The following is a 15592-nucleotide window of genomic DNA, read 5'->3' as shown; positions in this document are numbered from 1 at the left end:
TCCAGTCTCTCCCCTTACGGCACTCTTACACCACTAACAATTCACACGTATACAGACATCACCTCTAATGAAGAAACAAATGACATCATAATAATAATAATAATAAAAAATCTCTATTAGTGACAACACAACAGGTGATACAATTAAACAGCCCCAACACCTCCCTCTAGTGGGCACTTATGTCACTGCATTGTGAAATATCTAAAACAAAAACTCTTTAGTGCAGCTGATTTTGTAATAAATTACCCCCCCCCCCAAATCACCTCTGTAGCTGAATAGCAGTGACAACAGATTTAATATTTATATATTAAATAAAAAAAAGACCCCCTCCTTCCCCCTCACTAAGTACCCAGGTCCAGTTTAAACTTGGGGGTGTCGCTATAGAAGTTTCCGGCCCCATCAGACCCCCCGATGATGAGGACCCTGCACATACTCCGCTTTCCGCGCTTTTCCTTGTCGGAGTCAGTCAGGTGGGAGGAAGTCAGGTTGAGCAAGGAGTGGCCGGCCCGAGGCAGCTGGGAGTTTGCCCCAAATGTGACAGAGCTCCAGGACATGGTGTCTGTGGGCAGAGCAGAGACAAGGCTCGATATCAGTAAATGTGTAAGGAAGTCACAGGACACAAACCATGTCTAAGGCGATGGCTTATATAGGAGCCTTAAACACGAGGGGGAAGGCCTGTAACATGGGTGGTCTCAGCTATAGGGGTCCCCCCTTAATGTACTCCCCAGAGCCTGGTGACTTGGTGGCTCTGCGGGCAGACCTCAGTTCTATTCTCTATGCACACGTGTGGTCAGGCGTCCAATGACGGTGGCGGTCTTTGGGAACACATTATGCGCTTAGTATTTTCCATGTAGCCCCTAGCCACGGTTCTTACTCCTCTATACATTGAATTCACTACATATATTGATATATATTGCCCCATCGGGCTTCTTTCTGGGGGTTGGGTTTGGGCTAGGGGGAGGCATGTCAGGGGTGGGGGGTGGCATGCAGGGTGGGGGGTGGGAGAAGGGGATGGGTTTTTTTGGAACAAGCTTCGTTTCCGGGTTCGCCTCATGTTTAGTTAAGTCTCCGTTTATCATGTCCTTACTGTGTTATTTCCAATATCAATAAGAATCGTTAATGGGTCTTATAAAATATAATATTACATCTTGGAATGTAAGGGGCCTAAATAATAAATTCAAAAGGGCATTAGTTATGAATGAGCTACGTAAAAATGCCGTGGATATTGCTTGTCTTCAAGAGACCCACCTTGAGGGAGGAAGAGTGCTCTCCCTTAAAAGACCATGGGTAGGGTGGGCCTACCACTCGACATACACCGCGAACTCAAGGGGGGTCTCTATCTTGGTGAGGAAAGGCATATCCTTCAAACCTGATTTGATACAAGTAGACCCTTACGGCAGATTTGTTTTTCTGAGATGCAAGTTGGAGACGTTTGAATTTCTGTTAATATCAGTGTATATACCTCCCCCGTTTAACTACGAGGTCCTGAAAAAAGTGGCAGAATTTATGGCCCTAGCTCCCAACACCCCCGTAATGGTCCTTGGCGATTTTAATAATGTAATGGACCCATATTGGGACAGATGGAATTCCCCCAAGCATAGTATCGCTAGTGTAAGTACCCCCTTCTCTTCCTTTATTAATGATATGGGGTTGAGAGATATATGGAGAATATGGAACCCTGGAATCCGGGAGTTCTCTTGCTTCTCCGGGACACATGATACTTTCTCGAGAATCGATATGGCTCTGGGCACCGAATCCTGTTGTCTCAGGGTTTCAGGGGTGAAACATAAAGCCAGGGGCATATCGGACCATTCCCCGTTGGAAGTGGCAGTGATTCCCGGAGACGAAAGAGGGTTGGTATACTGGAGACTTAACACACAATGGTTATCTAAATTGGCTCCAGGCTCGGGGCTGGAGGAGCAGTGGGAAAGTTTCTGGTCCCTTAATCAAGGCACAGCAGGCCCAGAAATTGTTTGGGACGCCTTTAAGGCAAATCTTCGGGGCTCCATAATTAGAGAGGTCGCCAGGGTTAAGGCAATAGGTAAGCAAGAAGAATTATTATTAGAGAATAACTGCGTTAAGGCGGAACAAAAATATGTAAAGGAAAAAACGGAGGAAAATAAAAAATCTTGGCTGGAGGCTCAGAGGTCTTGGATGGATAAATTGAAGGATGTGACTAGGATACGTGAAGTATTTAAACATCATAAAATCTATGCACAAGGGGACAGACCTGGGAGTTTTCTCGCTGCGTTAGTAAAATCTGATAGATCGCCCACTATAGTAACTAAAGTAATTGGGGATAACGGGGAATGCTACACCACAACCTCTGACATAATGCAGAGTTTTGTACAATACTATAAAAATATATATACATCAACAACTAAGTGTGGGGCAGATAAAATCAAGACCTACTTAGACCAGATCCCCCATCAAAGAATCCCTCAGGAGGATATGGCTAGATTGGAGGCTCCACTAACGGTCCAAGAGATAATTGACGCCATCAAGGCAAGCCCTAGTGGTAAGGCCCCAGGGACAGATGGGCTCCCTCAGGATTTGTACAAACTATATCCCCAATTTTTCGCTTCAAAATTACTTACTCTTTTTAATAATCTCTATGAGAAAGGATGCTTGGCCCCCTCAATGTCGGAAGCCTTAATAATAACACTTTTGAAAAAAGGTAAAGACCCGTGTGCTAGAGAGTCATATAGACCTATCTCACTGCTCCCATGTGACATTAAGATCCTTGCCAAACTCCTATCCACTCGACTAAATGTCGTCCTTGGGGATCTGATCCATACAGACCAGACTGGTTTTATTCCCGGCAGGTCCTCTTCATCTAATTTGAGGAGACTGTATGCACATATACAGGTACCTCAACCGGGGGCCACGAACGCTGCAGTGGTGTCATTAGACGCCGCCAAGGCGTTCGATACGGTAGAATGGGACTTCTTGTGGAAGGCACTCGAGTGGATAGGGGTAGGGCCAGGTTTTATAAAATGGATTAAAGTATTGTATTCGCATCCAACTGCACGTGTTATGGTCAATGGCCGCATTTCACCTCCCTTCCCCGTAGGGAGGGGTACCCGTCAAGGATGCCCCCTATCACCAGCACTTTTTGCCATCACATTGGAGCCATTGGCTTGTGCGATTAGGTCGAGTGGCAGAATCCGGGGCCTCTCCCTGGGGGGAAGGGAGGATCGTATAGCTCTTTACGCTGATGATATCCTATTGTTCCTTCATAACTATGCTCATACAATGCCAATCCTATTGGACATGATAGAACATTTCGGAACCATGTCTGGTCTTAAGATTAATTGGAGTAAATCATCTGCGCTTGGGCTTGGGAACTTCATCCCCACCCCTCTGGACTCGGTCATCCCACTTCAGATGGTAGAAAGATTTTTATATTTAGGAGTATGGGTAACTAACGATACGGGGGAGTTCGGGAATTTAAACCTGACCCCCTTGATAAATGAAATTAAAACTAAAATAACATCTTGGTCCAAGCTTCCCCTGTCAATGACAGGGAGAGTAAACCTGATTAAAATGGTTATACAGCCGAAGATTCTATATATTATCCAACACGCCCCGCACCATCTACCCTATAAGTGGTTTCGTACTCTTGAGGGGATTATTTCTTCACTAGTATGGAACAAAAAAAGAGCTCGAGTTAGACAAAAAGTTTTAACGAGGCCCAAGTCACAGGGGGGTTTGGGTTTACCCGACTTCTGGCTGTACTATTTATCCTCCCAGTTGTCGACTTTGAAAACTTGCTTAGATACAGGACAAGGCCCCGATGTAATTAGAGACTTGATAAGTGCAATAACTCCGGGGTACTCGCCCCTACATCTACTTTTAACCGGCGCTATTAAAAACTCGTGGCCCCCAATCCTCAAACAAATTCTTAAGACTTGGGCAATAGTGAATAAAATCTTGGGTAGTAAAGGGTTAGACCCTGAATCTCCCCTTTATAGTTTAAAACTATTTCGGGAATTGGAGGACCTCCAGATAGAAAAAACCTGGGGAATTAAAGGCCTAACGGAGATCGGGCAAATTTATGTACAGGGGACATACTGCTCCTTTATAGAGTTAAAAGACAGATTTGATCTAGATAACTCTTATAATTTTCGGTATTTTCAATTGAAACATGCACTGGTGGCCCAATTTGGGCCTAAGGGTCCAAATATAGAGGAATCTAAAGCCAAATGTCTTTTAAAAAAGATTAAATTAAATCACCAGATTTCGCAGATATATAAAATACTGTTGGAGAAAGCAGGAGAAGATAATCTTGCCCCCTTAAAGAACAAGTGGGTTGCAGATATTGGGAATATAAGCGAAGAGGAGTGGCGAGAAGCCCTGGCAGCTACCCCTAGAGCGACAGCCCAACTTAAATTTCAGCAGATTCAACTATTTATTACACATAGGTCTTATATAACCCCTGTTAAGTTAGCGAAGTTTGGAGGAAGGGCCGAGACAGTGTGCCCCAAGTGTAAAGGGGCGGAGGGGTCTTTTTTGCATTTGATTTGGAGTTGTCCAGTGGTTGAAGATTTTTGGGACCGGGTTATAGGTTCCCTCGTACAAGTGGGGACCCCTAGGAGAGCGTGCACTCCTAAGCTATGTATATTGAACATAAGGGACAGGGCGTTAGTACCAAGAAACACCTGGGATCTGATAGTGAATTTGTGTACTATTGCAAAAGTATGCATCGCAAGGAAGTGGATGGCGGTAGAGGGCCCAACCTATGAGGAATGGCGGGCACTAGTTAAGAGTACAATGGACCACGAGAGGTATATATATCTGGCTAGAGGTGCAGAGAAGAAATTTGAGGCAGTATGGTCTAGATGGATCAACTTAGTATTACAAAATAGCTAAAGGAGATGACAGTGTATCTTGATAGATTTTTACGGTCAGAGGCAAACCAAGGAGGGAGGGGAGGAACCGAAGCTTGTTCTGGCGGGAGGGGGGGATAAAGGTTGTATTGTAAGTGTTATATACTGTAGTTTATGTGATTTATGGGACCATGTTTTCTGAATGTTAACAGTCAACTCGGGCTCGATTATGGGTGTTCAACAATGTTTTAGTATAAAGATTTCACTTCATGTTTTGAACGATACACGATGTTAGAAGTTTCAACTTAGGACAAAAGTCTATATATATATCTAAACAATCACTTGTATGTACTTTTTTAGAGTATAACTCGCACTGGCACTTGTTAAAGTAAGACGCCGATAAAGTCGGTGGGATAATATTTAATGGCACTGGATAAATCAAGACACTATAGAAGTTTGGGGAGAGGGTTGAGATAGAATACCTTAATCTTAAAAGTTTAATAAGTAGATGAAATGATACACATGGCCACCTATGTCGAAAACGAGTTGACTGTACAAAATGCAGATGAATAATTGTATATGAAACACGGTAATCTTGAATCGCGTGTATGTCTTAATGTTGGTTTTGTCTTTTTGCATATTGAAAATAAAAATAATTAAAAAAAAAAAAAGGAGTGGCCGGCCCGAGGCAGCTGGGAGTTTGCCCCAAATGTGACAGAGCTCCAGGACATGGTGTCTGTGGGCAGAGCAGAGACAAGGCTCGATATCAGTAAATGTGTAAGGAAGTCACAGGACACAAACCATGTCTAAGGCGATGGCTTATATAGGAGCCTTAAACACGAGGGGGAAGGCCTGTAACATGGGTGGTCTCAGCTATAGGGGTCCCCCCTTAATGTACTCCCCAGAGCCTGGTGACTTGGTGGCTCTGCGGGCAGACCTCAGTTCTATTCTCTATGCACACGTGTGGTCAGGCGTCCAATGACGGTGGCGGTCTTTGGGAACACATTATGCGCTTAGTATTTTCCATGTAGCCCCTAGCCACGGTTCTTACTCCTCTATACATTGAATTCACTACAAAACCAATTGCCATTGAGGAGAAACTCCAGAGTATTATGTTTTCTACCGGAGCCGGATCACTTACCGAGGTTAAAGATGAAGGCGTCTCTCAGGGCCCCGGTTCCGGAACATCCTCCGTGGATCAGGAGCTTGTGCTCAGACAACCGCATAGCGGCGTGGAAACTGCCAACACACAAGGGTAGAAACAGTGTAATGAGGACGATATTAGAGGAGGGGGTGGATGGAGATCACATAACATATGAATACACATTTCCTTATTGATAATGTCACAAGTAGGCGGGGCCTGGTGCGAACAAACTAAGGCCCAGGAAGCAGCCTGGAGAGACCTTATTTTTATTATTGATGGACTTTATACACCGCGGTCACACAGCGACTTTATTGAGATGGAATGAGACTTCAATCGCAGCAGAAAAACAGCAGCGGCGGAGGCATTCACGTACAAATCGGAATCAGCCCCCTCAGTACAGGGCAACTTCTACCCCTACAGACTATCCCTACTCACGGACATTTCAACGGTGGCGGCAGACAAATAGCCAGCGGCCCTGGTGCGCGTTCCACATATTACTGGTTTATTCATCATTGATGTAAACCTCAAACTCGGGATTTAACGGTTTGCGCTGAGCAATGTTTATACCTAAAACCTGGACTGTTGGGCTACCTTGAGGACTACGTTTGAGAAGCTCTGACTGTTTTTGGCATAGGCAGGAGTTGCACAGTAATGCAGCTTGGTTCACATAAGATATGAGCCATTCTCTCAGGCTGAACCTTATGAGGAAGGTCTACGCCAGTCTCTGGATTGTGTCAGGTCACGGAATCTTTAGAGAGCTGCGGTCAACCCAAGAGCCGGCAGATGGAATTCTATGGCCCATAGTGCAACATAGGTATTTTTTGCTGATCACCGGCATGTGCAGCGAGTTATAAAGACAGTGGTGACCTGCCAGGAGGAGCAGTTTGTTATACAGACCGCTCTGGGGGGTCTATGGCGGCAGCCCAGGGATGACCGCAGCGCCCCCACCCCCCATATAAGCTGACAGATATCTCACCAGCGTGGGGCTGGCTTCTCAGAGGAGGGTGAGAGGGTCACGGCTGTGTATTCCATGTAACCTGTGGAAGAAAGAATTACCGGGTAGATTACAGCACTTACGTGTGAATAGTAGAGTATGCGCCGGATATGGAGTAATGAGCTAATGGGAGACTGCCGGACTTACACTCACCCAGGTCCAGGATATGTACATCATTCAGATAAACGGATGACGGCGAGCGCCGACCTCCAAACAGGACAAGGCGGTTACCCAGGAGCGTGGAGCTGTGACTGGAACAGAGGAGAGCGGGGCGGTAAGACCCCTTACACCAGTCTACCTTAACCCACTAATCTTTTATACCCGTTGGGGCAGGGCCACGTGAAGCGTCTCTCTCTAGGTGGCCATTTCAGGCTCTTCTTCAGGCATCATCCACTAACTCTACTCTCAGCAGCTCTGGTCCAGCAACATTGACTAGTCTGGCCTGAGAGAGGACCCCAATGACTATGGCTGCATTGGTGACTCACCCGAATCGCGGCAGTGGCCTCTCTCCTTCCACAATGGGCTGGTACCAGATCTTGAACTCCGGATTGAAGATATAAAGAGAATTGGTGGAGCATCCAGATTCTACTCCCGGCTGTGGACATAGACCTCCATACACGTAGAGCTCTCGCTGGTACATGGTGGCGCTGTGGTAGGACAAAGTAGGGACCTTCCCCACCGCCTGTGGTAGGATGTAAAGCCATGTAAGTTACTGATCCGTACACTGTGCCCTTGCAGAGGTGGCCAACACTTACGGTGACCAACGTCCACTTCCAGTCCAGAGTGTCCAGCATATAGATATTACTGAACCAGCGGCTCTCTCGCATCCCTCCACACACAAACACCTTCTTGCTCTCGGGATCAAAGGTCGCAGTGTGGCCCCGGGAACACTGCGGAGCAGAGCCGGAACACGAGCTGTCCATCTGGAACCAGAAGTCACTGTCTAATTGGGGCAAAGGGAAGATGAGCAGGACATTAGGGGTCTGGAACAGTGAGAATCACTTAGCAATATGTGTGAAAGAGGTGTGGGATTCCACTCAAGCTGTAACCTCTAATCTCGGTCCTGTTATAGGGGAGAGAACTTAAAGTATGTCTCTCTCAAAACACTTAGGGGGAGATCTATCAAATCTAGGAGAGAGATAACATGGAGAAAGCTAACCAATCAGCGTCTATCATTTTACAGACTGTGCTACACCACTGGCAACCATATACTGCTCTGTACAAGACGGGCCGCTTGAAGGACTTGGGGAGGGGGACACACACGCTAGGTGTACCTATTTCCAGCTTCCACAGTGAGTCACGACATGGCTTCTCATTGGCTCCTTCTCCACCAATCAGAATGGCTGTATCTGGATCACAAAGGCAGACGCTTTGCCACCACCGTGCTGAGGGGTACACTGAGGGGATAAACAATCCATAAAGGGACTTATGTAGGGTACACACCAGGGCGTGAGCGGGTCGTCAGTGTCTCGTCCGACCCGCTCACGGTGACGCGGGGGGGCACGACCCGCTTACGATGTGCACCGTGAGCGGGTCCGATCCGATGGCAACCCGCACCCGACTGTATGGTCGTCATTGAGATCCTACCTGCAGCAGGTAGGATCTCAATAACGACCGACCGACCCGCGGGACCGCGCATCGGATCGGTATCGGTCCACACCAGGACAGAAAAGGGCCCAATCAGCACACAATCTACATCCAATTGGTCGGAATTGGATCTAGATTGAGGGGATCGGGCCCTAGTCGTCCTGGTGTGTACCCAGCATTACGGGCTGAAAAGAAGAAGTGTGACCGAAGTCGCCCTTCCTAGGCTTTGGGGCAGAGCCTGTTACTTAAAAAGGAAAGGCAGATGAGCGCAGGAGCGGGTAGGGTGAGGTACACACCATGCCTTTTGCAGCAGTTAAAAGCAGACTCAGGGCAGCAGCGGGTAGGGTGAGGTACACGCCATGCCAAGTGCAGCAGTTAAAAGCAGACCGAGGGCAGCAGCGGGCAGGGAGAGGTACACTCCGTGCCAGGTGCAGCAAATAAAAGCACTCAGGGCAGGAGCGGGTAGGTAGAGTTATACCCCGTGCCAGGTGCAACAGGTAAAAGCAGACCCAGGGCAGGAGCGGGTAAGTAAAAGCAGACCCAGGGCAGGAGCAGATAGGGAGAGGTACACCCTGTGCCAGGTGCAGCAGGTAAAAGCATACCCAGGGCATTAGGGGGTTGGAAGAGGCAGTAGGGGGCGGTGAAAGGTAGACCTGGGGCAGGAGCAGGCAGAACAAGGAAAGTAGGGAAAGGTACACCCCATGGCAGGAATAGGTAGGGAAAGGCTGACCCAAGGCTGGAGCGGGCAAGGGAGGGTACATCCAGTGGCAGAAGGGGACAGAGAAAGGTATACACCAGGGCAGAGGTGGGCACAGACATTCAGAAATTTGTCAAAAGTGAGTGACACGGGGTAACCTTTCCATGAGTCCGTGTCACAGCATCACCCCCCCCCCCCTTATTTTGTGCCTATTGTCTGAATATAAGGGACAGTAGAGACTGTCATGTACAGTATAATATCAGCCACTTACCTGCCCCAGGGGTACCATCCTCCGAGCCTTTGCTGCCAAAGCGAAGCCTCCTGGGATTTCGGGGTATGTTTGGCCTCTTGTATGGATCCTGCCCTCCTGGCATGGCTTCCTTCATGTTGGCAGGTGGATTTAAAGCCACTTTCTTTAGAGGTGGCGAGTCTGTCAGTACGACACTGGTGGCCAGCTGGGGGGTCTCTGCGATATGGTCTTCTTCCTGGAAAGAAGTAGAACGTTAATATACAGTATGTGTGTGTAGGGCCCTTCCCGGGGAAAATTCACCCACACTTTATCCCTGTGACCATATTACTGGGATGGCGTATAATGTCCAGCAAATAATATACTGTACACATCCCGCAGAACCCAAACAGGAGCCATCCTCGGGACAATGGGGTACGTACCTCTCTAGGAGCTTCCAATAGTCTCACATGGGCAATCGTGCTCTCCGAGAGCAGAGGGCTACTGGGTGGTTCAACGCCAAGTCGTCTCCTGGCTGGGGTGCTGCTACTGAACCCCGAACCTTTCATGACCTGAGCAAAGTACAGCCACAAATTAGGGTCACAAACTACAGACAGAAGACCCAGCGCAGGGGGGCGGGTGACCAGCAGAGGAAATATCCAGCGCAGGGATGGCGGGTGACCAGCAGAGGAAACATCCAGTGCAGGGGGGGCAGCAGAGGGAACATCCAGCGCAGGGGGGGAGGGGTGGTGGTGACCAGCAGAGGGAACATCCAGCACAGGGGGGGTGACCAGCATACTACAGAACGACCATAAAGGGGAGGTGACAAGCATGCAGTGATGGAAGACACAGGGCAGAGACTGATTGACCAGCATTCAGATGACTGTCATAAAGCAGGTAATAGACAAGGCAGAGGGTGGGTGACCACTTGGATGCAGAGAAAAAGGAATAAATTCCTTTTAAAAGGAATTGCGCTAGAGGGTAAAAGCAGCTTGATATAAATAGGAGGATGAATAGTGAAGTTTTTACAAGCGCTAAGGAGAGGGAGGTGGGTGGGTACCGTAGATATGCAGAGTGCAGACGCAGGTAAGTATAATGATAATAGCAGTGAGATAAGTAAAGAGGAGTAGATGAAATGAAATAAAAATAAATAAACTGAAATAAAAAAAAATATATAAAAAAATATTAAAATAAAATAAAATAATAAAAACAAATTGACGCGACCAAATTGATGTTTACACTCCTTATTGGAGTTTGGGTGGTGGGTGACCAGCAAGGGTAGAGAGCGAGGGACAGGCAGACAGCAGATACAAAGCAGTGGGTGGGTGACCAGCCAGAAGAGAGCAGATCATTACTAGACAGCAGATGCAAGGCATTGGATGACCAGCATACAATACAGGAGAGTTAAAAGGCAGACGTTTGGTGACTTGCAGGCAGAACACATGGGCGACCCAGTGCCGGAAGATGCCTCAGTTTTATCCTGGTAGTACGAGGACATTGGTAAATGGGAAATCATATAGGTGCTATTGTTACCTTCCCAGTTACAGTCAGAAACAGCTTGGCCGGAATTCCTTGAGCAGACAACTTCACGCAATCCATAACAATGTCCAGGTTCCACTCCCCCTCCCATACTAGTGACCTACAGGGACACAGATAGGAGGGATAATACCAGCAGGATGTACATGGAACCAAGCACCATACCAATGTTTCCATCCCTGTCTGTGATGTCATACATTATACTGGGAGCAGCCATGACGGTGTCCAGGCTCCACTCCCCCTCCCATACTAGTGACCTACAGGGACACAGATAGGAGGGATAATACCGGCAGGATGTACATGGAACCAAGCACCATACCAGATCTTCCATCCCTGTCTGATGCCATACATTACACATGGAGCAGCCATGACAGTATAGCTGAAGATTACTGTAATAACAAGGGGAGACAGGGAAGCCCCTCACCAGTGACCTCATTCTGCCGACATATCACCCCATTACTAGTCCGGATCCTGTAGATGAGCCCCCTGTAGGGACTGTGATGCCCATTACCTGCAGCCAGATGACAGCTTCCCAATATGCTGCGGCTGTCCGGACCCCGTACTGAGCTGAGCGGTCACAAAGGTGTCTCTTGTGTAGGAGCTCCAATCCCCCAAGCTGAAGAGAAGCAAATGTTTGGGGAGGGGGAGAGGTAACGGCAGCTGGAATCCCATCCGACTTCCCTTACTGCAGAGAGAGACATAGAACACAGAGAGACTCAGATAATGTACTGAGGGAGCAGGTCACATCCAGGACAGGGTTGTGGTGTGTGTGTGTGTGTGTGTGTGTGTGTGTGTGTGTGTGTGTGTGTGTGTGTGTGTGTGTGTGTGTGGTTTATGGGGTAACACAAGTACTATATAATATACACATATACCTGGGGGTGATGGACAGGTGGGGGGATATGGGGTAACAGATACTATAATATACACATGATGTACCTGGGGTGATGGACAGGTGGGGGCATATGGGGTAACAGGGAATATAATACACACATATACCTGGGGGTGATGGACAGGTGGGGGGATATGGGGTAACAGATACTATATAATACACACATGTACCTGATCACAAACATATTCAGATCATGCTCACTACATTGCTACTTCTCATTTCATTACACGGCATAATCACCAAACTTCAACCATCCTATAATCTCCCTGATACTCACAATTCTGTGCACATTGCCTCTTCCATTATGCACTCCCCTCTTCTAAGCACTCATGAGCTCTTTACTTACTTCTCTACTTGTACTTTCACATCCACTTCCCATCACCAATACAAAAAAACACAATCATCCACCTATATCTATCTCTCCTTTTTAATCTTATTAGCTGGTGACATATCACCAAACCCAGGCCCCAATAACCTGTCCCATTCAGATTTAATTGCTTCTAAGACTAGAAATTCATCAAACCTCATAAATATCACATGCCTCCCACCACACCCCAAACAACTTAAATGTGCCCTATTGAATGCGCGCTCTGTTTGCAATAAATTAACATCCACATCCATGACCTCTTCATCTCTCACAATTTCAACCTGCTGGCAGTTACAGAAACCTGGCTCACACAATCAGACACGGCCTCGCCTGCAGCACTGTCACATGGAGGTTTCCATTTCACTCACACCTCCAGGCCTGGTAACTGCAAAGGAGGTGGAGTTGGTATATTACTGTCACAAGCCTTCACATACTCCGTTCTACCACCAGTTCCTTCACTCACATTTACATCATTTGAAGTTCACTCTATTAGGGTTTTTTCCCCTTTCTCTCTGCGTGTGGCTGCTATCTATCGCCCACCTGGGCTTCCCAAATCTCAATTTCTGGAAAATTTCTCTGCCTGGCTTCCCCATTTCTTATCCTCTGACATCTCCACTATCATCCTGGGTGACTTCAATATTGCTATTGACAGTCCACAATCTGTGCATGCTTCCAAACTCCTCTCTCTAACCTCCTCTCTCGGCCTCTCCCAGTGGTCAGACGCCGCTACTCATGAGGAAGGTCACTGCCTGGACCTTGTTTTCACCAGGCTGTGCTCAGTCTCTGATTTTACTAGCACTCCCTTCCCTCTCTCTGATCACAATCTCATAACCCTCTCGCTCTCCTCCATTACCCCAAGCTCACTGACACAGAAATCATGCATGCCTGCTCTAACCCGCAGAAATACTAAAGCTATAAATTTTCCACAACTTACCACCTCCCTGCAACAACAGCTCTCACTAATTTCTACACTTACCTCTCCTGACTCTGCTGTTTCCCACCTCTACCAGACTCTTGAAACAGCCCTTGATGAAGTGGCTCCAGCTACCCACTATACCCCACGTAGGCTTAGATGCCAACCATGGCACTCCAAAGCAACAAGACAACTACGAAATCAGTCACGTAAATTAGAACGCCAATGGCGTAAATCTCGTAATATGACTGATTTCCTCACATATAAGACTAGCTACTACTCCTACTGCAATGCTTTGGACACTGCCAAACAAACATACTACCAATCTCTCATCTCTTCTCATGCCACCAACCCTAAGCGACTTTTTAACACCTTCAAGTCTCTTCTGTACCCTCCCCCTCCTCCCCCACCGGCTACCATCAGTGCACAAGAACTTGCCTCCTACTTTAAGGACAAGATTGATAACATCCGAGATGAAATGGTATGCTCTTCTACTACCTCTAACCCGCTCTCTTCCCTACCTGAACCCTCTGGCACTTTCTCTTCATTTGAGCCCACAAATGAAAAGGAAGTATCTGCACTCTTCTTATCCTCCTACTCTACTACCTCTCCTCTTGATCCTATACCTGCACAAGTTATAAAAAATCTATCTCCTGTGCTTATTCCAACCTTAACTAACATCTGCAATCTCTCTCTTGCTACTGGTACTTTTCCATCTCTGCTCAAACATGCAGTGATTACTCCTATTCTAAAAAAACAGAATTCTGACCCTAACTCTCTCTCTAACTATCGTCCTATCTCTCAGCTCCCATGCCTCTCTAAGCTACTGGAGAGACTTGTCTACTCTCGCATCACAAACTTTCTTAACTCTCACACCCTATTAGACCCGCTTCAGTCAGGCTTCCGCTCTCAACACTCCACTGAGACAGCACTGACTAAAGTGGTGAATGATCTGGTAACTGCTAAGGCTAAAGGCCATTACTCACTACTTATTCTTCTAGATCTATCTGCTGCATTTGACACTGTGGATCACACTCTTCTTGTAGAAACACTACACTCCCTAGGTCTTAATGATACAGCCCTTTCCTGGTTCACATCTTACCTATCTGATCGCTCTTTCAGCGTTCGCTTCTCTGACTCTACTTCCTCTTCACTACCTCTGTCAGTCGGAGTTCCGCAAGGCTCAGTCTTAGGTCCTCTGCTGTTCTCCATCTATACTTCCTCTCTTGGCAAACTAATAAGCTCTTTCGGATTTCAGTATCACTTATATGCGGATGATACTCAAATCTATCTATCAACCCCAGACTTGTCACCAGTGGTTTTGGGCCGAGTTTCAGAATGTCTCTCTGCCATCTCATCTTGGATGTCTTCCCGCCAACTCAAACTCAATATTTCAAAAACAGAATTACTTATATTCTCGCCAACTAAGAACAGTTACCATCCTGATATCTCCATCACTGTTGACAACTCGACCATCTACCCTACCCCACAAGCTCGTTGCTTAGGGGTCATCCTCGACTCTGACCTGTCCTTTCTTCCCCACATTCAATCTGTCTCCAAATCATGTTACATGCATCTAAAGAACATATCCAAAATACGACCGTATCTCACACAAGAAACTACTAAATCTCTTATACATGCACTCATTATATCCCGCATTGATTATTGCAATAGTCTCCTGACTGGTCTTCCCAAGAACAGACTCTCACCACTACAATCCATTTTAAATGCTGCTGCTAGGCTGATCTTCCTTGCAAGACGCTCATCATCTGCTGATCCGCTCTGCCAGTCCCTCCATTGGTTACCTGTATCTTACCGTATTCAATACAAAACACTTCTACTAACTTATAAAGCTATTAACCATACTGCACCAGCATATATCTCTCTACTTATCACAAAATATCTCCCATCTCGACCACTCCGCTCTGCACAAGATCTGCGTCTCTCTTCTGCACGGATCACCAGCTCCCATTCACTATTACAGGACTTTCATCGGGCTGCTCCCATCCTATGGAATGCCCTTCCACGCACAATAAGACTCTCCAATAGCCTCCAAACATTCAAGCGTTCCCTGAAAACTCACCTCTTCAGGCAAGCCTATAATGTTTAAGTTCTACATGCATAACCCTCTGAGGCACTTATGTATTATATAGCTACCCTTCTGGACTTGTAACTTGGTGGGACTGCTATGGTATTACTGGTGCCTGTCCTTGTGTTTCCCCCTATATCCCTATAGATTGTAAGCTTGCAGCAGGGCCCTCCTACCTCCAAGTCTGTATGTTGTTACCCAGTTTGTTTTATCACTGTCTACTATTGTAAAGCGCAACGGAATCTGCTGCGCTATATAAGAACCTGTAAATAAATAAATAAATAAATAAATGTACCTGGGGGTGATGGGGGCAGACGGGGG

General features: G+C 47.0%; 1 protein-coding gene across 2 annotated transcripts; it reads right to left on the bottom strand.

Moving 5' to 3' along the window:
- Positions 1–94: 94 nt before the first annotated feature.
- LOC146049803 (uncharacterized) lies at positions 95–11695 on the bottom strand. 2 transcript variants are annotated; one of them, XM_083166433.1, is made up of 11 exons: positions 11525–11695; positions 11011–11116; positions 9921–10049; positions 9523–9736; positions 8242–8364; positions 7723–7910; positions 7453–7649; positions 7115–7218; positions 6950–7010; positions 5971–6068; positions 95–559 (listed from the first exon to the last, which is right to left on the bottom strand). In XM_083166433.1, exons 1-11 carry the CDS (start codon positions 11683–11685, stop codon positions 342–344), a joined length of 1599 nt encoding a protein of 532 aa, XP_083022559.1. In that variant the 5' UTR covers positions 11686–11695; the 3' UTR covers positions 95–341. The 2 variants fall into 2 exon arrangements, with proteins under 2 accessions (XP_083022559.1, XP_083022560.1); XM_083166434.1 differs by having other exon boundaries at positions 7121–7218.
- Positions 11696–15592: the final 3897 nt, after the last annotated feature.

Source organism: Crinia signifera, chromosome 12, assembly GCF_055691185.1.
Source record: "Crinia signifera chromosome 12, ASM5569118v1, whole genome shotgun sequence".
NCBI classification, from domain to species: domain Eukaryota; kingdom Metazoa; phylum Chordata; class Amphibia; order Anura; family Myobatrachidae; genus Crinia; species Crinia signifera.
The sequence above is the reverse complement of the archived record's forward strand: the minus strand, read 5'-3'. Positions and strand labels throughout refer to the sequence as shown.

Excerpts from the sequence above, each read along its gene's own strand:
- LOC146049803 (XM_083166433.1), bottom strand. The coding sequence starts at position 11,685 with ATGGGATTCCAGCTGCCGTTACCTCTCCCCCTCCCCAAACATTTGCTT. Across the intron at positions 11,117-11,524 it reads AAGCTGTCATCTGGCTGCAG|GTCACTAGTATGGGAGGGGG; the intron begins GTAATGGGCATC and ends GTGTCCCTGTAG. Across the intron at positions 7,219-7,452 it reads AGGCCACTGCCGCGATTCGG|TCACAGCTCCACGCTCCTGG; the intron begins GTGAGTCACCAA and ends CCTCTGTTCCAG.